General features: G+C 48.9%; 1 protein-coding gene across 1 annotated transcript; it reads left to right on the top strand.

The window, feature by feature from the left end:
* The first annotated feature begins 338 nt into the window (after positions 1–338).
* Positions 339–24,525, top strand: tarbp1 (TAR (HIV-1) RNA binding protein 1). Its single transcript, XM_080848898.1, has 29 exons — positions 339–1,258; positions 1,364–1,461; positions 1,545–1,614; positions 1,749–1,897; positions 2,233–2,285; positions 2,584–2,681; positions 3,146–3,281; positions 3,558–3,654; positions 3,851–3,940; positions 4,114–4,291; positions 4,712–4,981; positions 5,178–5,275; positions 5,512–5,670; positions 6,317–6,495; positions 6,710–6,938; positions 7,285–7,473; positions 7,800–7,999; positions 8,482–8,553; positions 8,676–8,787; positions 8,997–9,107; positions 9,329–9,481; positions 9,704–9,790; positions 10,065–10,285; positions 10,461–10,542; positions 10,699–10,870; positions 11,289–11,468; positions 12,626–12,750; positions 13,559–13,695; positions 23,851–24,525. The coding sequence occupies exons 1-29, from the start codon at positions 340–342 to the stop codon at positions 24,005–24,007; spliced, it is 4,821 nt and encodes a 1,606-aa protein (XP_080705024.1). The 5' UTR covers position 339; the 3' UTR covers positions 24,008–24,525.
* Positions 24,526–25,026: the final 501 nt, after the last annotated feature.

The raw sequence follows: 25,026 nt of genomic DNA on the forward strand, positions 1-25,026 counted from the left end.
ATCTTTGCTCCTTGAATGTCGATATGTAATGGTATGGAGTTATTGAAACTTACTAAGTGTAAAAAAGACTAGAAATGTAATGTTTATTTTTGCCTCGAAAGTTGCACTGGGTGCCTTTAAAGAAAAAAATGGCATAGCATAATGACTTCCTTCAAGTACATTGAAATTCTGAATCCTCCGATCTGACTCGCGCTGAGCTTTTGACGTCACTGAACATTTCGACAGTCTGCGCATGTGTGATAAAGATTTTTGAGCTGTGTCCGGAAGTCGTGGTATGGGGAAAGCGTGGGTCTCAACAACGGAGTGCATCTTGTAGGGTGTGTAGTGCAATAATTCAGAATGTCCTCTCTTTTGATAAATGAAATTTTAACGAATTGCACCTACACAGACAATATTTTAGAATCGTTTATCTGGCCAATAGACTCGTTGCCAGATTTGGAAAGGATTGAGGCTGTTAACATACTGATTGAGGCATGTAATGTGAGAGGCTCTGAGGAGAATCGGGATAAATTATCGCCCAGAGTGAGAGCTCTCTTATGGGAAAGGTGTATACCGCTTTTAAGGCAAATCTCAGAAAATGGTTCACATAAAAACGAGCCCGGTGCGAAGTCGCTTCATGCTCTCTGTCGCCTGCTTAGCAGCTGTTTAGCTCTCCTCTGTGACTCTGTGGAGGTAGAGAAGCTGACTATGATCACCTTACCAGTATTTCAGAGCTTGGAAGGGGAGGATTGCACCCAAAGCAAAGGACAGTTTCACATAGACGTAGCAGTAGAGGTTCTAGCGGTTCTGCTACCTTCATTGACGTCCGACTTGGAGTTGTTAGTAAAGTTGACATCATGCATTCTGTCAGCAGTGAAGGTCCTGTCTGATGACCGAGTGTCAAAAATCCTCGTTCGCGTTTTATTTACCCTTCTCAACTGTGTTAATGACAGAAGCAGAACAGACATTCTCCAGCGCCTATGGCTGGATCTATGCACTTGGCACGAAAGTGAGAAGAACATGACCGTGACAGCTCGGACATTATTGTGCCTTATTGCCGTGTCAGACTACCTCTTTACACCTAGCGAAATGTCTTTACTTCATGACCGTCATAACTACCACTCAGACCCTAGATTGTCACAATCGTTTTGGGTAATTATTCAGTCCGGACTTACTCACAGAGATAACGTGGTGCGCAAGCGAGCCCTGTACTTGTTGAAGAAATGCGTCGCGCTGTCCGAGGCGGAGAACATGCAGTTTCTCCCATCGTCAGACGGAGGTGAGATGTAACATAGTCAACAGGTCATAGTGCTCTGTTAATTCCTTCTCCTGTCAATGTCAAGAAGCCAGTGGTAAAATTTGCTTACTAATGGTTCTTTTGAAGAGATGTGCTTTTTTAGATGGACACCCAGCAAAAGTCAAGTACTGCAGAAATTCTGGCAGGATTATGTATTGGTTATGGAGACTCTGGAAGAAAATCAGGTAGCATTGATGTCTTTCTGGTTGAAAAAATATCCAATCCTAACCTCTGGATGGCAGTCAATATTATATGTATTATTTTCCAGATTCATGTGGTGCGTCCTGTACTGAACCGACTTAACACACTGATTGAAACAACAGCAAGCGGCAAGAAAGGTGAGTTTCCCACAGCCAACTAATTTCTTCAGCACTTCAGTCGTATACAACTCCACCATGAGCCATGACAACCACATTTGCCTCTGTGTGTGTGTTTGTGTGTGTGTGTGTGTGTGTGCGTGCACCTCTCTCAGATGCAGCCCTGGTGCACCCTTCATGGTTGCTGTGTGTGTACCAGCGTATGTTCCACAGTGAGAATAAAGCAGTGATGAAGGAGGGAGTGCACCACTTGCTGGAGCTAGAGCTGCTGAAGTGTCCGGTCTTCGCCCTGGCTTTCTCACAGGTTTGATGCTCCTCTCTCTTAATCACGCTTTCCATGCTCAGGTTGTCTCTTAACACCCAGAGGAGTGAGATTGAGTGAGCTACGTTAAAGGTGCCGTTCGTGACTCTAATCCAGTGGAGTTTTTGTCAAATTTAGCAAATTGCTCCTCATTGAATCTATCTTTAAATTCATGCCTGAACTTCTTAAAGATATACTTGAAAGTTTGAAATCTGTGCCTTGTGAATACATCCAAAGCCCCTGTATTGGAGTTTGAACAGTGTGGCTTGCTATTTGTTTACTGATGTAAATAACATGATTTATGCATTTTGTATTCTCACTGCTTTTCTTTTTTTTAGTTCATTGTTGGCCCTTTCATGGATGTCTTGTCTGACAGCACTCTCTACCACAGGTTAGAAGAACCTTCACTTACCTTTGTGAAAGATATCGAACCTCCTCTGATGTTGAGGCACTTTGTTGTGGTGTTCGGGTTCATTCTGTGGTTTATTTTAATGTTTACATTTACATTTAGTCATTTGGCAGACGCTTTTGTCCAAAGCGACGTACAAGGGAGAGACAATCAAGCAAAGAGCAATAAAAAACCTGGTGCAACAATAAATACTACTTTACTAAAGAAATAGAAAAACGACATAGAAAGAGTTTACGTTAAAAGAGAAGAATCATAACCAGCTCTTGCAATTTATTTGTAGGGCAACCAATCAAAATATTGGGGAGTGTCCTGAAGTTGGGCTGAAGCTTCAGGATTTCTTGGTCAACTTCTTTGGAAGTTTACCCGAAGAGAACAAAGGTATGCTGAAAAATGTCAAACCTCTCAGAGGTCAGGTGTGGACACACTCTTCTGGGCTATTCCATGCCAATTCAACCAGTTTTATTTGTAGTGCATACAAAGCAATGCATTGTACTGTTATCTGGTTTTAGGAAGACTTTTCCAATCTTCTTCCCAATCTCTTTCTATTACTATGTCCATCTATTCCCACAATTTTTTCTTTTCATATCAGCCTTTTCTGACTCAAGTCACTCACTCATTCACCCCCTCTTTCACTCACTCTCTCTTTCACTAACTGTCTCTTTACTTCTTCAGCTCATGTTAATATCTAAGTCCCAGTTCTTCTATCTCTCCCTCCCTCTCTTTCTCTCTCTCTCTATCTCTCTCTCTCTTTCTCACGCTCTCTCTTTCACATACTAACAATTTTTGCCCAAATTATACAGCAAGTTTAGGGGATGATATTTAACAGCTCTGCTGTTGTGTAGGCTATGTGCTTCTGCAGCTGATCCAGCGGATGGGATCTCGGCACTGGTGTGCAGTCCCCCTCCTCTTCCTCTCCCAGGCCTTAGCTCGACTCCTTCCCAGCCCACTACTGGGCCCAGATGGGCTACAGGCACTGAGGTAGTCTGAATCCGATTTGAGTGATTGGGATACAAATGTAGAATTAATAAGGGATCAAAATTGAAGTTGGAAATGGTTGAATGGTTGGCATCTTGTGATTTGGAGCACATTGCAAAAAGTTCACTTCAGTCAACAGACGCTGAATTTTCACTGGATGAGAATTCATCAGTTAAGCAAAGTTGGAGTCTTGTACACCAGAATACATTGGATTGATTCTTTTTTTGCACTTCTGTGAAGTTGTTTGTGGTTGGTAAACCATTTGTCTCTCTTTTGTAGGGAGGTCCTGCGCTGTACCATGATCACTCACCAGGTGCAGCTCAGAGGTGCTGCTCAATGCTTCTTGCTCCACAGTGCCCTCTGTTGGACTGATGTGGTATGTCATAATTTCTGCTGAGTTTGAAACCTAATATATATTTTGATAAGAAATCCATGTTATCCATGTCCATGTTATACTTTATGGAAATAGGAAATGGATTCACCAGCTTAGGACACTGAATTTGCCTTTGATAGACTGTATGCATTAACCCGACCTTATAATGGCTCATATTCCCCCTGTCGCTTTTCTATAGCAAGCAGTGACTCTGGAGGACGTGTTTAGCTTCCTGGTTCACTTTCGTTACGATGAGTCGCTGTGCCGAGGAACAGCACTGTGGAAAGAGGTAGAGCTCTAGAAATATGGCAGAATATTTTACTTTCTCCAAGAATGTTGTGAACTTGTGTCTCGGAACTAAACATGAGTTTAATCATGTCAGTAAACCATAGCTTACACATATCTGTATTTCAACAACTAACTTGGTATCCTAAATCCGTTATTTTAAATTCGTCTACTCAGGTCTGTGACTGGTTTGCTAACAATAAAGGCAAGTTCAGGTCAGCCATGGGGAAATCAGGCACTATGACGCCACAGGAGGCAGAGCTGACCAGTGCAGCCACAGAGGTGGAGGTGACCTCCTTGCAAAGCTACACCCAGCACCGACTGGAGGCTTTCCTCACCGTACCGGCCAGCACAGGTGAGTGTCTGAGAGGGGGAGCAAGATCAGGGAGGAGGCCCTTCACAGCCAAGAACAGACTGTCAGTGGAAATGAATGGCAATGGAGTAGAAACCATCAAACATACAGAGGTCTATTGCTTCTCTTTGAAGAGAATATTGTGTATAACTTCATGGTGTAAAAAGTGTGACCTTTGGGAGAAGTTATATACGCAGCACTAAAGGTCACATATAACACTTGTGTGGTAAGCTGACTCAGCTAAGCTGGTGTTGTGGTAGCTGGGAGTGGGTGCTTCATAAACCTGAAGATGGCCCTAACAGCTACTCCTACCTGCAGAGCTGTAGTGTGAACCTGTGAACAGTAGCAGTTAGGCCCCAGAGCGTGAAGGGGAAGGGTCAAATCCATGTCTGCATAAATGACTGAGTATTGTGTTACTTACAGAGCAGACAGACAGCCTGCCAGACAGCGGGGAAGCAGAGCTCCTGGCCCTGGCCATCCTCCTCTCAGCAGACGTGGAGGAGAGTCCAGGCAGAGACGGCCGTACACAGGAGACCCTCGAGCGCCTCTTGCTCCCCCTACTGGACGTCCTGCGTCGGCTCAGCACCAGCCTCTACCTGCCCCTGCGGAAGAGTGACAAGAGCCTGCAGCTGCTGCTACGCCTTCTCAAGCTGCGGAGGAGTCGCACAGGCACAGACCCAGAGACCAACGCAGGTGTGTGTGTGTGTGTGTGTGTGTGTGTGTGTTTGTGTTTGTATGTGTGTGAGTGTTTTTATTTGTTTATTGATTGTGTGAATGTGTGGGGGGATGGGAGTGTGGCAAGATTGACTGTTTCCTTCTTACTTCCCATACTGTTTTCATGTTCCCACATTCATGTTTTGGTGTTTTGGTTGTTGTTTTCCTGACCCAGGTGATTGTGTAGCAGCCACGGTGTCAGCTCTGGTGCTGACCGTGGTGGAGCCGGTTCAGAACTTCATCGCCCGCAGGCTGACTGGGGAGCTGCAAGAGGTGAGCCTCCAAACTCTCTATTTATCTCCTTCTGCCTTTATTCATCTACAGTATATTGTTCCATCAATCTGTCTGTTTGTCTGTCTATTTAGATGCCAACCTGTCTTTATGCCAACCTGTCTTTCTGTGCAAACTGGCCACATGCGTTTTTCTCTGGTTCTCCTTTGCTCTCTCCCACGGTGTCTTCGTTCCTCCTGTCTGAGTCTCCTCCTCCCTGCTTCCTGTGTCTTTGTCAGGTGTGTGATGTTGAGCGTGCGGGGTTGTATCTGGCTGTGCTCAGAGAGCTGTTGCAGGAGTTCAGCGGGGTGCCGTGGTACCATGGCAACATGCAGCAGAGCTTCCTGCCCGGCCTCAGCGCGGGTAGCCTGAGGATCCTGAGCGAGCCCCCTGAGCAGGTACCCCACAGCCAGCCCCTGCCATACACACCACACACACAGCCCCTGTCATACACACCACACAAACAGCCCCCGTCATACACACCACACAAACAGCCCCCGTCATACACACCACACAAACAGCCCCTGCCATACACACCACACAAACAGCCCCCGTCATACACACCTCACACACCACACACACAGCCCCTGCCATACACGCCACACACAGCCAGTCCCTGCCATACACACCACACAGAGCGCTTACTGAAGAAATGCCTCCCTCATATCTCCCCGCAGTTAGAGTGTTTTTAATGGTTCTTTTAAGGTTTGAAGGAGCGAGCTAGGGTTAGTTTTCTTGAAATGAGCATATTGTTGTGTTACGAAGAGGTGCTGATTATGTGTGGCAGGTTCAATTTATGCTGCTCTCCTGAGCTTTAATGATTAAAGATGATTTTTTTCCCCCTTGACGTTCTCTGTGTATGGACGCCTCCACAAGACAGCTAATGTAAACACTTTTCTTGTTTCTTATAAATCTGCAGTGAGCACTATCCCCGCAAAGAATAACAAACTGTGCTTCTCTGTGTGTGTGTGTGTGTGTGTGTGTGTGTGTGTGTGTGTGTGTGTGTGTTTATGTCTCTTCATGTCTGGATGTGTGTTTCCACAGGTGCCCTCTGTCCGCGGGCAGGTGCAGAGGGCGGTGGCGATGGCAGTGCTCTCTCTGCTGTGTGAGGTGGCCCGTGGCAAAGTGTTTAATGCCAGCCTGTCTCTAGGCTCCCTCAGAGAACACTTCTACCGCCCTGAGCACCTCAACCAGGCCTTGCTAAAGCCCGTGGCCACAGCAAGGTTTGTAGGACACGGAGCTCTTCTCTTTCTGCATTGTATTGAGCAGGTTACAGAATATGGAACAATTGTGTTAACATAGTAGGATGTTGGTTACATGAATTAGTATCATTAATATATTAATAACGTTATTGCATAGTTTAAGTTTTCTGATATTTATCACTGTTTTATAATAATTGTGGATTGTCAGTGATGTGTGTTATTATTATCTCTGTAGTGATGTTGATGACAGCCTCCTGCTTCGAGACTGGGGCCGTGTTGCTGCCCATTTCATTGGTGACCAGTGGACCTGTCTGAGCTTCCTGCAGCAGGCTGCTGTCCCCCTGAGCCCCCTGGAGGCCCCTGGGCTCCGTGTGGCCCTGCAGGCTGCGGTGGAGGCCCTCTCTCTGCTGCCCAGTGACCTGGTGCTGCCTGTACTGGACTTCATGGCCTCTGTGCTGCCACAGGTTGGCTCCACACACATTCCACTACATGAGGCTTGGGGATACATCTCAGGCTTTTATTACAGTGAAGATGACAGGAGAGGACCCCTGGCAGAACCTCATCTCATGCATTCATACAAAACATGGTTTTTATTTCTGTTACTGATCTGTAGTCTGAAATGTGTTATGTTAATAGGAGTGTATAAGCATTTTTCATTCCTTTTTGAGAATTTTTGCACTTATTGTTTAAAATGTTTAATTTCCACGTGATTTTGCCCATATGAACTGGCTTGTCCTCATCCATGATAAATATATTGTGATAAAGTGAGTGGTCCTAAAAATCACGGCACTAACACTCTCTGTCCACAAGATGGCAGTGTGCGAGGAGAATCATTGCGTGGAGGCGGTGGCTCTCAGCTGGAAGGTGGTGCAGGGGCTAAGCAGCAACTCCCATGACTTCTGGCCTGCGCTGCAGGCGTTCGTACGGCTGGCCTTCCACAGAGCCGCCTTGGATCTGACCCCAGAACAGGCCCCCATGCTCACCACCACCATACAGCAGGTCAGGAGGCCCAGGCTAGGATACGATGGAGATAATGTACAAAGAGAGAAAATAAAATAAAATAAAAGCACAGTGAGATGTAGTTTCACAAATACTGAGACTAAGTTGACCAATCTAGACCAACAGATGGAAGCAAGAGATGGAAGAGCGATTCAGTGACTCATAAAAAACTCAAAATAAATGTTCCAAAAATGACTCATAATGTTGTTATAGTTATACTGTCAGTTGTACACAGTTTCTCAAATGATAATGATTCATAAATGTATAAATGATGTAGTAACTGATGTGCCATGAATAGTAACATGAGTATGTGGCTCTTTGCCCAGATTGGCTGTGAGCTGATGGAGCTGTCGGAGGTCAAATCTGGCGTGTTCAACACCCTCATCAGCCACTGCTGCCTCACCTGGCTGCCTTCTGACCCAGGAAGTGAATCTCGGGATGACGCACGGTTCTCCAGTGCTCTCACACACCTGGACATCCTGAAGGAGGCATGCCTGCATGGGCCTGTGTTTAGGAGAGACCAGAGGTGATGATGTAGCCTCTTTTCTACTCACCTGTCCTCTCATCTCATGTCTCTGACGAGTTAAAGGTGCAGTCCACGATTCCACGATTCGATTTGTCTTTGAAAAGTTGTTGAGATTTGAGCTCGATACACGCCTCTCTTCCATGCTCCTGAAGCAATGTTGTTGCCTGGAATATTGTATGGCTCGTTCCAGCCCCTTTGTCTGTTGTCTAATTACAGAGCCACAACTGTGTGAACACCAGAGTTTTTCTGAGCGCACACATAGGATGGACAGCTAGAGAAGTATGAGGAGCAATTCACTGAATTTCCCAAAAAGTATTTTGGATTAAAATCGTGGATTTCACCATTCACTTGCCTTTTGACTCGTCCTGTGTCCTCTCCTGTCCTTGCTGCCTAAAGCAACAGTGTTTGTGTCCCCCCCCCCCCCCCCCCATAACATTCAGGTATCAGTGTGAGTTGTGCTAACAGTTAGCTTGTTTCCAAAGGCTGATACAGGAAGTCCAGGTTTATGTGGAGCGGATTGGAGATCAGTGTACCTCCAACATGGCTATTACCAGGTGAGCCAGTCCGAGCCTGAGGAAATGAAAACATGAAAATACTTCAGTTGTTATAGGCTTAGTTGTCAGTATGTGTAATATAAAAGTATTCTAACATTGTTCTCTTGTCTTTTTCTTGCCAGAGATGAGCAGTTCCCACGTGTTTGTGTGCTAGCCTTTCTCAGCCGCCTGCAACCATCCAATGAGCTCCACCAGGCACTCATAGAGAAGCTGGTTCTGCAATTAGTGGAGAAGGTGTTTTTTTTGTGGGCTCACATGAGAAACTTTGACTTATTGTCTTGTTTGTGTGTGTGTGTATGTATGTATGTGTGTGTAGGTTATGTAATATGTTTCAATGAGTGTGTTGTCAGCATTTTTTTTACCTTCCTCTAATATGGTGTGTGAATATCTCTTACCACCCCCCCGTCCTTCCCTGAACCCCTTTCTCTCTCTCACTCTGAAAGGATAAAGGGATAGCCAAATCAAAAGCACGTTACTATAGCAACTCTTTGCAACACCGCATAAGGAACAGGGTGTGGCAGACCCTGCTGTTGTTGCTGCCCAAACTGAGAAGGGTGAGACAGCTTCTATATTTCTCATCAGTCCTCTTCATTCACTCTTCCTCTCTCTTTCTCTCTCTCTCTCTCTGTCTCTCTCTCTCTCTTCTTTCTCTCCTCCTCTGTCTACGCAGGTGTTGTTTTTTCACCCATCACTCTCCTTCTGTGCAGCACAGCACACCGTCCCTGGCTTCTCCAATATGACTCCTGTGCATTGTTGTGTCTGTGTCTGTCCGCAGGAGTTTGTTGTGGGGACACTTCTGGGCTACGCCTTTGAGGCGGGCTTCAGCAGTAACCAGGCTTCTGTGAAGTACCTCATAGAGTGGGCAATGGTGCTCATGCTCTACCACAACCCCTCGCATATGGACCAGTTCTGGGCCTGCTTTAGTGGTGTAAGACCATTCACACACACTCACACTCACACTCACACTCACACTCACACTCACACTCACACTCACACTCACACTCACACTCACACTCACACACTCACACTCACACTCACTCTCACTCTCACGATCACACACATCAATGCACTTTCACACTCACACTCAGGGTTGAGGTTTTGTGAGTACATGTTGTAATGGTAACCTATCTCCCCTCTACTCTGTGTTCAGGACCAAGAGAAGACTAAGACTAGTATCTGCACCTTCCTGTCAGTGCTGGTACACATGAGCATCCTGCTGCCCAGGCTGGAAGACCAGGTGAGAGAGGAGAGAGAGAGAGGTGTAGTCTGGACCACATACACTCTGCCCCTCCAGCTTTGTAGAGAATGTTAGATGTTCCACCATAAACCTGCACAGGAAATATGCACTGCTGACCAATAGAAATACTGTACATGTATTATTTTCTTTGTGTCTTTCGTCTTTATTTCATTCTATCTCTCTCTCTCTCTCTCTACTTCTTTCTTTCTCTCTCTCTCTCTCTCTCTGTTCTTTTTCCTTTCTCTCTTCCCCTCTCTTTCTCTCCGTCTCCCAGGCAGGACAGTGGCGTAAAGCCCTGGAGGTGATATTACTGTGGTGTTTCAGCCATAACTTCAGTGTGCGTCTGTACGCCCTGCTGGCCCTGAAGCGGGTGTGGGGACTGGAGGGTGCCCGGGCCGCGGCTGAAGGGGCCCTGGGCGGCGCGGGCGCTCTGGGAGGGCTGGCCACCATCATCCAGGCCTGTCTGAACCAGGCAGAGGCCATGCAGAACTCAGGGTGAGTTCGTGGATGGGTTTTTTGGGTATACATGTGCTTGTATGTACTTGTCTGTGACGGTGACTGTATGCAATACGGCAGCAGAATTTGAGTTGTGAGTTCTGTATGTATATGTGCGTGCGTGCGTGCGTGCCTGCGTGTGTGTATGTGTTTAACAACAATTGTTTCTCTGAAGAAATGCCATGAAGAACTGGTCCAGGATACAGGAGCATTTCTTCTTCAGTGCATTCCAACCACTTAGGGATTATAGCGTGGAGGTAGGTTGCATTACCGTTTTACTGAATTAATATTGTTACTGAATGTTATTCTTGGTGGAAGTGGCAGATATTCATTACATGTGCACTCTCCACGCCCCTTTACTTCAGGAAATTCACAATCCTTTCCCTTCTGTTATATTCTGTTTCTCTTCTCAGACCATTTTCTACTCATTCCCCCGCTTGTCTGAACTGTCAGACGATGAATGGATACCTCCGTGGAAGTTTGAGAAGATGGCGGTGTTCTCAGCAGACTCTTCGCTCCCTGTGAGGAACCCAGTGCCAGATCTTAGCCAGATGCATTCTGGAGACTGGATCCAGCAGGACAAAGGTACGGCCAGTGGGTAGCAGCAGAGAGCATAAACGAGCAGCATCTAGGCATAGTAATGTCTTGCAGCTGCATTTCCTGTCTCAGTGTTTGATAGCTAACTGCCCCTGAGGACAAATCGGATTACTGCAACATATTCTGATCTACAGTGAAAGGTGGAGAAATGTCAGAATGATGTTGCATTTTGAGCTGAATTGATTGATAATGCCTGACTAAGCCCACATAGTCAGCATAGGCGTGTTCTGTTTCAGTGAAGCCCTTGGTATAAACACGCATGCCAAGTCAGTGCATATATTTTGTGTTGTATACATGTATGTAATGTGTTTGTGTTGGTATTGCAGTAGCATGCAATAGCATATAAGTTCAAATGTGAGCATAGCGTTTCCACTCTCGTGCACTGAGCTGCCGTCTGCCTGTACAGGTGAGCTGGAGCCGGAGGATCGCTTGGCGGATGTGCAGAAGAAGATCACCGCCTGGAAGCTGAGCTTCCACGAGCAGGAGCCGCAGCTCGCAGCCCAGCAAAGGGCGCTGCGCCTGGGCAAACTCACCAGTGCCCTCCTGGTGGTCGCCTCGCTCATCGACAAGCCCACCAACCTCGGAGGTATGGGAAAAGATATGTTCACGACAGTGGGTCGTCTCCCCACACCCCTCCACCCCCCACACTGTGAGCCTGTGGCATCCCCAGATGCTCATCAATCATCTCTGTCAGAATGTGATTTTAATCAGAACTGACAACGTGTGTTAGATTGAATATAAGAGGCAGCAAGCGGGAGCCTCATCATTGGCTGCAACCAAAAGTCAGAATGAGTGTCATACATAACAATGATGGTTAACTTCCCAGATAAATCACACTAGCGTGTACACATCATTTGTTTAAAAATGTACACATCGGTGATTATTTAGAGTCTCTGAAGTCAACTTTTCAGGGTCCTGCACCTTTAAAGTTTATCAATAAACCATTTGCTAAACATCGGACTGAAAATGCGGCTGTAGCAGAAAACCATCAATTTAGTCAGTTCAACTTAAGCAAACTAAAGATTCTTTGTTCCTTGCTTTAAAGTCCACTTAAGGGCAATTTTCATGCCTATTAACCATGAGTCTCTTGGCAAAGGTGTGTTTTTGTCTGCCGGCCAACTTGTGAGAGCTCTCACACGGCTCTAAAGTGTCTTGCTGGATTTGTTGCTAGGCTCAGGTGCTATGACCTACCACTCTCATCAGGCAAACACTGCACGGACCAAAATACGTGCAAAAAGCTCTAACTTCAATCTCTCCGTGGCCTTGGATAAATACAGGCAGGCAACTGTCATAAAAGGTGTATTTTGGGCTGTGCCATAGCCTATCAGTATGTTGCTATGATCTTGATTGGCTTGTATGTATTTGGTTTATTCACGGGAAGACCCATTATAAAAGCCAATATTGACTCCCAACAATGGCCTCCCCAAAAATGAATAGATGAAAATGAGTAACTCTGTCAATCGCTACTGCACGACTGCCCTGCGAGCGCTGTTTATCATCAGGGCCCTGAGAATGGTGCCTGTACGTGGTGTTGCGTCATTGCCGCTGATAATGATTGGTCTGTATGTTCAGCCTGCTCCGAGTCTGTTACATTCTGTTTGTATATTGCTCTACCATTTGATTAAGTTCTGTTTGGAAATTTCGCAATAACAGAATCCACATAAAGCCACACAAAGCCCCTGTGGCAGAAGGTGTGAGCCTGAACCCACTACCCCCGTATCTTTTTGTTTTGTCTGATCACAGGGCTGTGTCGCACCTGCGAGATCTTCGGAGCCAGCGCTCTGGTGCTGGACAGCCTCCGCCATGTCAGCGACAAGCAGTTCCAGGCTCTGAGCGTCTCCTCGGAGCTGTGGCTCCCGCTGCTGGAGGTGAGGCAGACAGGCAGACAGACAGACACAGACAGACAGACACAGACAGGTCAACAGACAGGCAGACAGACAGACACAGACAGACACAGGCCTTCTCAGGAGCGGTGTTTGACTGGTTATAACTGTTGTTTTAAAGCCTTTTTTATTGTCTGCATTGTACAATATAGCACCTGTAAGTCAAAGAATGAACACAGTCCCACTAAAGGTTTGTACTTCATACAATTCAGACAGGCCCTCTTTTGAATCCCCTTGGACTGGTTATAACTCCAGTTTTTTTCCCTTCTTAATAGCCTGCATTGGTTATAACTAGTTTTATTGCCTTAATTCATATCTTCATTGGTTATAACTGTAGTTCTGGTGCCTTCTTTATAGCCTGCACTGTACAACATAGCACCAGTTAGCCAAAGCAAAAACATAGTCCCACTGCAAGTTCATACTTACACAGCACAATAAAGAACATTAACTTACAGAATACAGCAACAGACACACAGACCCTCTCTCAAATCCCCTTTGATTTGTTTTAATTGTATTTTCATTGGTAGTTAGTAATTAGTTTTATTGACTTCAATTATTGTCTGCATTGTACAGTATAGCACCAGGACAAGCATAGTCCCACTGGAAGCTTATACCTCATACGATCATTCACTTCAGTATATGTTTAGATCATTTATTTAATGGTAGATGGCAAAGTGTCATGTATTTTGGTAATATACTGCGTAGAGAGGCTGTAGAGGAAGTGTGATTGTGTTAGGCAAAAATAAGGGCTTCCCTGAGACTCCTAGTAAGCGGCCCTCATTACTCTTCTCAGGTGAAGCCTGCCGACTTATCAGCCTTCCTGCAGGGGAAGAAGTTGGAGGGCTACTGCATCGTGGGAGTGGAGCAGACAGCCAACAGCCAGAGCCTGCAGGACTACCAGTTCCCAGAGAAGACTCTCCTGCTGCTGGGGTAAAGAGATGCCAGTCACGTGACACCACCCAAGATAGCAACAGCAGCAGCAGGAGCAGAGGCCCCAGATTATCCCCGATGATTAGGAAAAATATCTAATTTCATGGGGAAAGGGCTGCTGTGTGTGCTGCTGCTACTGCTGCTGCTGCTGCATCATCAGACACAGAATGGATGTGTAAGCAGTTTGTGCTTGTCAGGTCTTACTGCTTTACTATGCCAGTGCACAGCTCCTGAACATGCAGTATTGCAGCCAAGTGCAGAGTTTGGGGGAGAAGTGAAGGCAGTAAAGCACACCACTGTAAACAGATACTTACAAGCACGCACTCATATCCTGTATACGCACACAGACACGCACATTCCCTCTGCACACATCTACTCACGTACCCTGAAGCACCTTTCACCAAAGCCCCTTAATGTGTCAGGTAAAAACAACACAGTTTATACACTCAGTTTTCCATAACGCTAAAGTCATGGAGGTCATGGATTCCCACCTGAATGTATTTAACGGGATGCTACGGAGCGCAAACCTCTGCAAGGGAAGTAAAAGTAGCCATAAACTTGCCTTGCAATCTCTAGTTTAGGAAACCATCTTAACAGTTGGCAGTTGCTAGGCTGTGTTAATATTAACAAATTTGCTGCTAAGTTAAACATAGATATTTAAAGGCCAAGCAGAAAAGCTGCATAAGCACCCTGAGGGTTTCTACCCCTTCCTGTCATAATTTTCTTAGTTAAATCAAGGAGACTGTAATGTCAGCTAGATAATAAGCTACCAGTTAAACAGTTTACCGTTAAACAGAAGTTTTCTTAGCTAGTTAGCTAGCATAGCCACTAGGCAACCATAGCAACCAGGAAACATGGTTTGCTGTTTCAGAGTGATCACAGCCACTTGGATTATGTTAAATGGCTTCACATAGACATTAAACAATTCTGAAAGACTCACTCACTTCTGAAGGACTTCACTCTCTCACTCTGTCTCTCTCTCACACACAACACACACTAAGGTGATCAGATTTCTGTGACAAAATCCGGGGACAATTTCAGTCCAGACACGTAAACACTTTGAAAACAGTGTAACAGTTGTATCTTTGTAAACGGGGACTGTCCCCGGAAACCGTCTGGTCACCTTAACACACACACACACACACACACACACACACACTCCCACACATACACACACACCCTATAGAACGATGGTTATGTATATAACCAAGGTTCTATGAGTTCCGGATGACCGCCAGAGGCGGTGCTTACAGCACATGGATATTATCACACGGAACGTGCAGGTCGAGACTTAATAACAACAAAGTCAAACGTGACCTGGGTGACGTCACCCGGTGACCCCGTGACAGGGGTTAAGACACCGGTGAACCCAGGAAGCGATCTCTTGGCAAGTCTTCTCGCATAGACTCCGAGTGACTGCCAAGGCTCTGGCGGTCATCCGGAACTCATAGAACCGTGGTTATATACATAACCATTGTTCTATATCGTTCCTACTGACCGCCAGAGGCGGTGCTTACAGCACATGGATGACCAATACCAACAAAGTCACGAGGAGTGCCTACCCGTACTCAGTGTTGCTGGGACGGGCCAGGAACCACCGCCAGCGGGACAGGATTATGAGGGACAACATTAATCCTGTAAAACCGCGTGAACGTGCAGCTGGACGCTGCAGAGCTGCAAATGTCAGAGAGGGGCACGCCCCTCAGTGAAGCCCAGGAGGCCGCCATACCACGAGTGGAGTGCGCCCGGACATCCCGAGGAACCGTGGAGCCACTGTGCCCGTAGGCATGCCATATGGCCTCCACTATCCACTTGGACAGTCTCTGCCTAGAGAGTGCCAGCCCCTCCTCGGTCCGGTGTGGCGCAGGAACAGGGCATCACTCAGATGGAAGCCCTCAGTACGAGACACGTACATCCTGAGGGCACGAACAGGGCATAAAAGTTCTGACCTCCCCCTGATCTGCTGCAAACGCAGACAGGCTGAGAGACTGATTAACAAAGCCGGAAGAGAGGGTCTTCGGCAGGAAAGAGGGGTTAGGCCACAGAGTGACCCCACTGTCGCCGGGGTGCCACTGCAGGCAGTCCCCACTAACCGACAGCGCGTGCAATTCCCCAACGCACTTGGCAGATGTAATAGCCAGAAGGAACGCCGTCTTCATGGAGAGCCATGCAACCTCTGCTGTCAGCAAGGGCTCAAATGGCGCATCGCAGAGAGCCTGCAGCACCAAAGGCAGATCCCACGTGGGCACCTGGGCCCGCCGGGGGGGCCTCAGACGGAGAGCGCCCCGGAGGAAGCGAGCCACCAAAGTAAGGGATCCCACAGTACATCCGTCAACCCTGGCATGATGTGCAGAGATGGCAGCAGCGTACACCTTGATGGTGGAAGGTGCAAGACCCTTGTCAAACAGTGACTGAAGGAACCGCAGAATGGTAGGCAGTAGGGATGGGCATTCGATTAAATTGTCGTAATCGATCGTCGGGAGAATTAACGATCGATTTTCGATTAATCATTAAAAAAATTATATCAAACATGCACTATTTATAGGCTATATTAAAATGAAATGAAAAAAGATAAAACACAGCGTGTTCCTCAATGATATCTTTATTATAAGATTGACAACTCTTGTGGCAGTTAAACCGGATCCGTTTAATGGTTACACTTGAAGAATATGCGCTGCTGTACTCCTAAGCAGCGGCGCCGACAGCTAGAAGCCGGTGACGGTGCTCATAAACACAACTTACTCGGTTAGCCTACCTAACAATGAATTAGGCTAATTAACAAAGCTCCATTAAAACAACCAGTAACAGTATTATCGACAAGCCATTCAATTCACCGCTAAAGAGAATATTAATAGTTAAGCCCTAAACCTACAAGTCCAGGTGCTTAGAATAACAGCTGATAGTAAACGTCAACTTTTAAGATGATTCTTGACCAGTGCCAATTTCAAGCTATGTCATTCCCCGGTTTTCTAACCAGAAACAATAACCCTGGAAGGTATTGAAAACTAGTAACTAACTGTTAAAGCACACGTTTTTAAAACAACCATTAAGCTAGCTTGGCTACCTTTTGGAATCCTTCAAGCCAAGTTCGCCAGTAATCCTAGGTTAGGTAGGGATGCTAACTTAGCCACGGTAAGCTAAGTGATGGAAGCTGTAGCTATTTCCAACAGTGCTGATAAATATGGTGGGTTCCAAATGTTTAATACTTACTTAGTTGTGTACTGTCACTAACCATGGTCGGATATGCGTTGTTCAAGTGGTACATCATTTGATTTGTGGCCGAGTTGTACTTAAACACAGCTTCGCTCATTTTTTTTTATTTATCAAAATGGTCCCACGCTACACGCCGTGACCTCTTCATGTTTACTTTTGAAAGACACGGAAACTTGAAGGTAACTGAGTAGTTTTTTCAAACATTGCCCTTGTTTGGAAACATTTTAATTGCTGCCACATAGCGAAATCCATTGCATTCCTTCAAGACTCACACTACGCAACAGAACGTGCATTAGTTTTATCGATGAAAAAATAATGTCATCGACGAAATTCTTAATGATCAATTAATCGATCGTCGATTAATTATGCCCATCCCTAGTAGGCAGGGGGCAGCGTGTAGGCTCCACGCCCAGCGCCAGGCACCAATCGGAGAATAGCCTCCACCGGTTGGCGTAGAGGGCATTGGTGGAGGGCGCCCTCGAGCTGGCAATGGTGTTGACCACCGCCGGCTCGCAAAGCCCTAGTAAGGGGTCTGGCCCCTCAAGGGCCAAACCCAGAGCTGCATCCGGGCCGGATCCGGGTGCCAGATCTGGCCCCCCAGCTGAGACAGAAGATCCTGCCTCATCGGCAGGCACCAGGGGTCTCCATCTAAAAGCTGTAGCAGCTGAGGAAACCACACTCTCCCCGGCCACCGAGGAGCCACCAGCAGAAGCGAATGACGGTCCATCATAACTCTGTGGAGAGTCTGCACTAACAGTGGTAGCGGGGGAAACGCATAAAGCCGTCGCCACGGCCATGCATGTGCCAGTGCGTCCTGGCCCAGGGGACTGGGGCCGTGGAGACTGAACCACAAGGGGCAGCAGTGTGTCGATTCCTGGCAAGCAAAGAGGTCCACCTCTGCCCTGCCAAAGCGGTCCCAGATGGCGAGGACCACCGCTGGGTTGAGCCGCCACTCCCCGGGATCGGGGCCACGCCGGGACAGCAGATCCGCTGCACTGTTGGCGGCCCCTGGCAAATACGCAGCCCGGAGGCTCAGGAGACGACGATGGGCCCACTGCAGCAGACGCTGGGCCACTCTCAAGCACTGGAGGGACTTGGTGCCACCCTGGTGGTTGATGTAGTACACCACCGTGCAATTGTCAGACCTCACCAAAACGTGTCTGCCGGCCAGGCCCGTGAGGAATCGTTGCAGGCCGAGAAAGACAGCCTGCAGCTCCAACACATTGATGTGCTGCCGCCGCTGCAGAGAACTCCAGCGGCCTCTGGCCATCCGGAACTGCCAGACCGCACCCCATCCTTCCAGGGAGGTGTCCGTGGTGACAACCTCCCGCCGGGAAGGGACGGCAGCCAGGGGGACACCCTGCAGGAGGTAAGCCCTCTGCCTCCAAGGACGGAGGAGCTTGTCGCAGGTGTAGGAGACCTTGACCAGTCTGTGCCCGTGCAAGGCCGGGTGGAGGCGGAGGTCGTTCAGCCACCTCTGGAGCGGGCGCAGTTCCAGCAGCCCCAGCGGAACCAGCGAAGAGGCAGCAGTCAGCATGCCGAGGAGGCGTTGGAAGGACCTGAGGGAGAGTGACCTGCCACGCCTGAAGCGTCCGAGCAGCCGGTGGATGCCGACGATCCTGGCCGGAGAGACAGTAGCCCTCAACGAGCTTGAGTCCAGGTGTATGCCGAGAAACACAGACTCCTGGCTTGGAACCAACAAACTCTTCTTCAGGTTGACCCTGAGCCCCAGCTCCGCAACATGCGAGAGCACATGTGCGACATCGGAGCGGGCCTGGGCCTCCGACCGGGAGCACATCAGCCAGTCGTCCAGGTAGGGCAGGATCAGAAGCCCTGGGCCTGGAGCGGCGCCAATGCCGCCGCCACACACCGGGTGAAGACCCGGGGGGCCAATGCTATGCCAAAGGGCAGGACACGAAACTGGTACGCCTGCCCCTCGAAGGCAAACCGCAGGAACTGCCTGTGGTGTGGCGCAATCGGGACGTGAAAGTAAGCATCCTTCAGGTCGATCACGGTGAACCAGTCGTCCGCTCGTATGCTGTGCAAAACATCCACAGTGCGGAGCATGTGAAACCGTAGGATCTTCAGATGGCAGTTCAAAGCCCTCAGGTCCAGTATAGGGCGGATACCGCCGTCTTTCTTTGGGACAAGAAAATAAATGGAGTAAAACCCACCTAGCCGTTTGCTCCGCTCGACTGGAGAGATGGCACCCTTTTCCAGGAGGCTGTAGATCTCTTGCCGGAGGACGAGGGCCTTCTCCGGGCAGGCCATGGTGGTGGTCCGGACCCCTTGGAATCTCGGCGGTCGGCGGTCGAACTGGATGCGGTAACCTTCTTCGAGGGTCAACAGCACCCAGGGGTCCGAGGTCAGCTCTCTCCAGCGTCGGAGCTGCTCGCTGGAGAAGTAGCCGACCGCCGGCGCGACGACGTCAGCGTCGTCCAGATCGCCCCCGTCTGTCATCATAGGTGCGACGAGGGGCTGGTTGGGTGGAGGGAGCGGCGCCGCGGGCCCGAGATGTGTAGGGCCGGCGAAAGTCCCCGGCCCGCCTTGAGTCCCCGGCCCGCCTTGAGTCCCCGGCCCGCCTTGAGTCCTCGGCCCGCCTTGAGTCCTGGCGGGTACGTGGCCGATATCGCGGCCTCCGAAATTGCTGCGCCGGCGCGGGCCCCCTGGAGGTTGAAGCCGCGTTGCCGCATTGGGGAAGCTGGCGCAGACCGCCATACTGTTCCCGTGCCTGGACGACTTGAACGCTCCTGTCCAGGGCCTGTTGCGCGGCTTGGCCAAACAACTCCCCGGGGACAACAGGGAGAGAGCGCAGGACCCTCCTGTCCGGCTCCGCCAGCGGCGACTGTGCTAACCAAATTTGGCGGCGGGCGAGGGTCAAGAAGGACATTAGCCTTCCCAGTTCTCGCACTGAATAGGCGAAGGCCTGGAGCGCAGCCTCGCAGAGCTCCTGAGAGCCCACGGCCGTCCCCTGAGATGTTTGGGAGAGGGCCAACAATATGTGGGACGTGGAGTTGCTAAGGCGCCCCACTCGCGCCGCCGTGTCATAGCTCCGGACAAGCAGATCATCTGTGATGCGGCACTGAGCGCGGGGACACCTAGCGTCCGGGCGCAGAGCCTCGTTGGGGGACAGGACCAATGCCGCCATAGACGGCTCGTTGTTGGGCATCTGCTGGAGGCCATACGCAGGGGCATCCTGCATTTCCGCCAGAGCCCTGCACTCGCTAGGGAGGTGCGAAAAACGCCTGGGGTCCGTCCAGCATCTCTGAAGCTCTTGGATGTAGGGGGCCGAGGGCGGCACGGCCAACGCGGAGGGTTGCGTGGAGCCTCTAAAGAAGGCGCTCTGCTGAGGCTGGCCCGCCGGGGTCGAGTCCAACCCCAGGCGGGCCAGTACGGCCTTCAAGGCGGGCTGAATGGTGGAGTGCCCACACTCCGACACTGCCACTGAGCCATGGCTGGTGGCCCGGGAGCCAGCCTGGGAGGCAGAGTCAGTGGCCCCAGACCCATCAAAATCCAGGCTCTCCGAAGCCAGGATGGACACCTCGTCCAGGCCGCGGGCGGCCGGTGACAGATTGGGAGGCGGTGGCGTGCGCGCGGGTTGCTGGTCAGCCGCAGGGGTACCACCGTCCGCCGGAGGTGGAAGGCGAGCCAACAGGGCCTTCATCTCCTCCAAGTCAGCAGACATCCTGCGGACCTTCGCCGCCAAAGGGACCGAGCGTGACTCATGCGCCTTGAAGGCGGGGCGTGAGGCCACCCCACGGCGCCTGCTGGGCACTGTCGCTGCAGTAGACACGGCGCCCTGCCCCGCCGGGGTCAGGGAAGCTTCCTGTGGCGCAGCCACCAGTGCAAGCCTGGCAGTCCGTGCCTCCATGCTGAGGCACATGCAGTCAGCGCAGGCAAGGTCGGTCAAGCCCTGCTGTAAGTGGCCGAGACCCAGACAGGAGGGGCACTCGCGATGCCCGTCTTCCATCTCGAGATTCGCCCGGCAGCTCACGCAGCAGTGAAGATACTCCATGTCAACCAGTCAGGCGAAGGCACCGGAAAGGACAAGCTGACGAGAGAGGACAGGGGCGAGAGCACCCCAACAGTATTTCTTGTCTTAAAAAACAAAGAGATAACCAAGGCCACAAGACACCCAGGGGCGAGAGCACCCCAACAGTGTTTTTAGTCTTAATATAAAACGACAACCAAGGCCACAAGACACCCAGGGGCGAGAGCACCCCAACAGTATTTCTTGTCTTAAAAAACAAAGAGATAACCAAGGCCACAAGACACCCAGGGGCGAGAGCACCCCAACAATATTATTAGGTTTACAAAAAATAACAAGGGTCAAACAAGCTATGCTAGACTAAGCCTGCAAGCAACCAAATCAGAATCAAAATAATGATAACAAAGGCTACGTTATCAATAACTAACACAAAATGAAGAGCTAGGCGGCAACAGAACACAGGGGCGAGCACACCCCAATAGTCAGCGGTAGTACAGCTAAGGTAAACTTAGTTAAATAAGAAGGGCAGCCCACAGGCAAACCAAGAAGGCTACAAACAAGGTAGCTACAAGGCAACAAAAAGGGTGCCAGGCGCCACTAAATATCGCTAATAAATCAAACAGCGGCGAGAAACACCGCTACAAATAAACTGGTAAGAAAACAACCTTACCTCCAATGCAACGCCAAGGCAGCCTCCCGCGGCGAGGGACACACCGCTTCGGAGGGCCAGGCAGCCAGCCCCAGCCGAGCGAGAGCACTCTATAAAGGCGGCGCAACGGCGAAATAAACAGTGAAAATAAATATAATCCAGATGACCAAAACACAGTCTCTTTGGGGGGTGAAATCACGGCCCCAACCAAAAGGTACGAAACTTCGGCGCTTCATTCTACAAACAATCTCCAAACCTGCAAACGCAAATGCGAGAAGTGAAAGAGATCGCTTCCTGGGTTCACCGGTGTCTTAACCCCTGTCACGGGGTCACCGGGTGACGTCACCCAGGTCACGTTTGACTTTGTTGTTATTAAGTCTCGACCTGCACGTTCCGTGTGATAATATCCATGTGCTGTAAGCACCGCCTCTGGCGGTCAGTAGGAACGATCTAGAAATGCATTTCTTTCTTTCTTTCTTTCTTTTTTCTCTCTTTCACTCACACACACACACACAAACTCACGCATTCTGTCTCTTTCACACACACGCACACACACACACACCCTATACACATGCATTTCTTTCTTTCTTTCTTTCTCTTTCTCTCACACACACTTACTCATTCTCTCCCTTCCACACAAACACACTCACTCACACACACACACAAACAAACAAACAAACAAACACACAAACACACACACACACACACTGCCCGTCGTCATGTGTCTGCCACACACAGGCCACCGTGGGAGCTGACAGGGCTCTTTACTGTAATCAGACTAATTGAGTGGCGCTCTCAACAGGGCTGTTTCCTCACCTCTGCCTCCTGCTGCACCGGGCAGACCTGTCCTGGCGTGCCTCTGTTTTAATCTGCTCTCTCCAGGGAGCTCCCGCTCTCTCTCTCACACACACACAGAAACACTGTCACCCAGACACACACCCTCACACGCTCACACAAATACTGTCACACATGCTCACAACAAGTACAGACAGAAAGACACACACACACACACACACACATACAAGCACAGCCATACATCACAGATATTTTTTTAAGAGATGAAGCAGATGACACATCACAGCATCCTGATTATGGCATGCAGAGGACCTTGGTAGAGGACAAACTTTATAGACTTGAGGGAGCAGAAAGGACCCAACCAGTTCCTTAAAGCATCCACTGATGTGTGTTTACCGTGGTCTGTGTGTAAACATTATTGTGTAAAATGAGATGCATGAATTTCCCTGATTGCATGTGTGTGTTTTGTGAGCGTGTGTGATGGAGGCTTTTCTTTCTATGGCGTAAACCCTCCCTCCCACAGGAACAGACATACATATACACACACACACACACACACACACGTACAGAAATGTTCCATTCACACAGAGCAGCAATCCCTCCACCCCACAGAGGCACATACACACATCTACCCAGACGCACTACTCTCATGCATTAGAACAGCTGTTTCTTTTTTGAATCTCTTCATCTTGTGGGCCTTTTCTGTCTTTACGGCTTCACGATGTCCAAGGCCAGACAAGGTGGAGGCAGCCCTCTCGTGGTCTCTGGAGGGCTCTAGCGTAATCCTGCATTAGATCTAATTAAAGTGCTGCTGCCCCAGCCAACCCGGCCCATCCCTCCTCAGCCCACCCCAACTGGACATTCCCAGAGAGCGCTCATGCTTTCAGCCCCATACTGCAGTTAGTCAGTACATAAGGGGGAGTGTGTATTTGATTTCTGCCATTCAAATTATGTATTTAAGTTATATTATTATCTTGGGGAAATAATTGGTGATTGTGTCTGTCTCTCGTGCCCACTAGCTGCCTCTCTATCTCTCAATTCTCAACTCAACTAATTTGCATTGTGACTTGAGATAATATCTCAAATGCATTATGTGATGGAAAAACGAATCGTTTATTTGTAGAGTCAAAGCGCTGGGACAAAGCTCTGTATCGTATAAGATTAATCTCTCCCAGTTGCATTTGGGTGGTATAAGCTTTAGAATGCAATCCATGATTCTGGAGAAAGGTTGTCGATATTTGCGACATTACACCCCTCCCTTTAGTGCTCCCGAAGGAACATTTTGATTGGTGGGAATTGATTATGGCTTAGTCAAAGCCGCTGTGTTTGTGTCCCAGAGCCAGGGCTGTGTACGAACCTGGAGGTGTTTTTTAGAGCGCACACATTGAATGGTCAAGGCTGTGAGGAGTAATTTGATGAATTTGACAAAAAGTGTGATTAGAACTGTGGACGGAACCTTTATTTCTCACATTTTTAACCCCCCCTCCCACTCTCTTTTCTCACCCAACAGTAATGAGAGAGAAGGCATCCCTGCCAACCTACTGCAGCTGCTGGATGTATGTGTGGAGATTCCGCAGCAGGGCGTCACTCGCTCCCTCAATGTGCACGTCAGCGCCGCCCTGCTGGTGTGGGAGTACACACGCCAGCACCTGCACCCCACCCAGTGAATCTACCCTTGCCCCACCGCTCCCCACACCCCCTCTCAGTCAGTCCCACCACAAAGACCTTCACAAATGACTACGATCATGGACTAAACCTCTAACTCGTTCAACCACACCACTCAATGCAGTACCAATTCTAGACTGCATACTGCTTGTTTTGGTTTTGAATGAGATTTCCAGCAACTGAATACATTTTGCCACACAGGAGAAGTGTGCTGTGTTCCTGGCCCAAGGTCAACTCACCCCCCCCCCCCCAACAAAGGACCCTGACTGACTGACTCATGATTGGATTTTCACCTGTGGTTAGGAATCCAATCGTTGCTGTGCTTTTGCTATACACTGCGCGTGACATTGAAGTCGGTCGTTTGTTTTCCTGTAATCTTGACAAACAAGGCCACAGCAGGCTGGGCTGGGTCCGCTGTGGGCAGAGTGGATATGATTAGGACAGCTTTATTTCCCCCATGACTTGCTCATTTCAGGCTTGAAATACCTCCTGCTCCCCCTCCCTTTCTCCCTCCCTCCCTCCCTCTCTCTCTCTCTCTCTCTCTCTCTCTCTCGCTCTCTTTCACCTCTCTCTCCTCCCCCTCTCTCTCTCTCTTCCTCTCAGTCCTCCCCCTCTCCTCTCCACCTCCTCTCCTTCACCTGCTCGTTATATGAAGGGAGAGAGATAATGAAGTGAACCCTCAGCTAGACCCATCCCAAGAATGACATTAGAATATTCCAGCCTGTGCAGGGTTTGGCAGGGCACATCTTGTGACTGAAGAGTAGAGCTTGTTAATTTGCCTTATTGAACTGGCTTATACTTTGACACAAACTGTGTACACAAAAGTTTTTTTTTTTTTAAATGACTGATTATGTGTTGTATTTTAAATAAATAAACTATTCTACAAATGCAATTCCTTATATTGCTTTTCAGTTATATATAATCTGTCCTATTTGTATCATTTGAGCTTTCGGTTGAGTTACAAAGGTATTGAAAGGCTCCTCATACTCTACATGCAAGAGTGCAACCAGAGCCCTATTCA

The sequence above is a fragment of the Sprattus sprattus genome (genome assembly GCF_963457725.1).
Source record: "Sprattus sprattus genome assembly, chromosome: 12".
Lineage (NCBI taxonomy): Eukaryota > Metazoa > Chordata > Actinopteri > Clupeiformes > Clupeidae > Sprattus > Sprattus sprattus.

Coding starts and splice junctions, on each gene's coding strand:
- tarbp1 (XM_080848898.1), top strand. CDS start 340: ATGTCCTCTCTTTTGATAAATGAAATTTTAACGAATTGCACCTACACA. Junction 6,939..7,284: donor TGGCCTCTGTGCTGCCACAG/GTTGGCTCCACA, acceptor TCTGTCCACAAG/ATGGCAGTGTGCGAGGAGAA. Junction 9,791..10,064: donor TGCCCAGGCTGGAAGACCAG/GTGAGAGAGGAG, acceptor TCCGTCTCCCAG/GCAGGACAGTGGCGTAAAGC.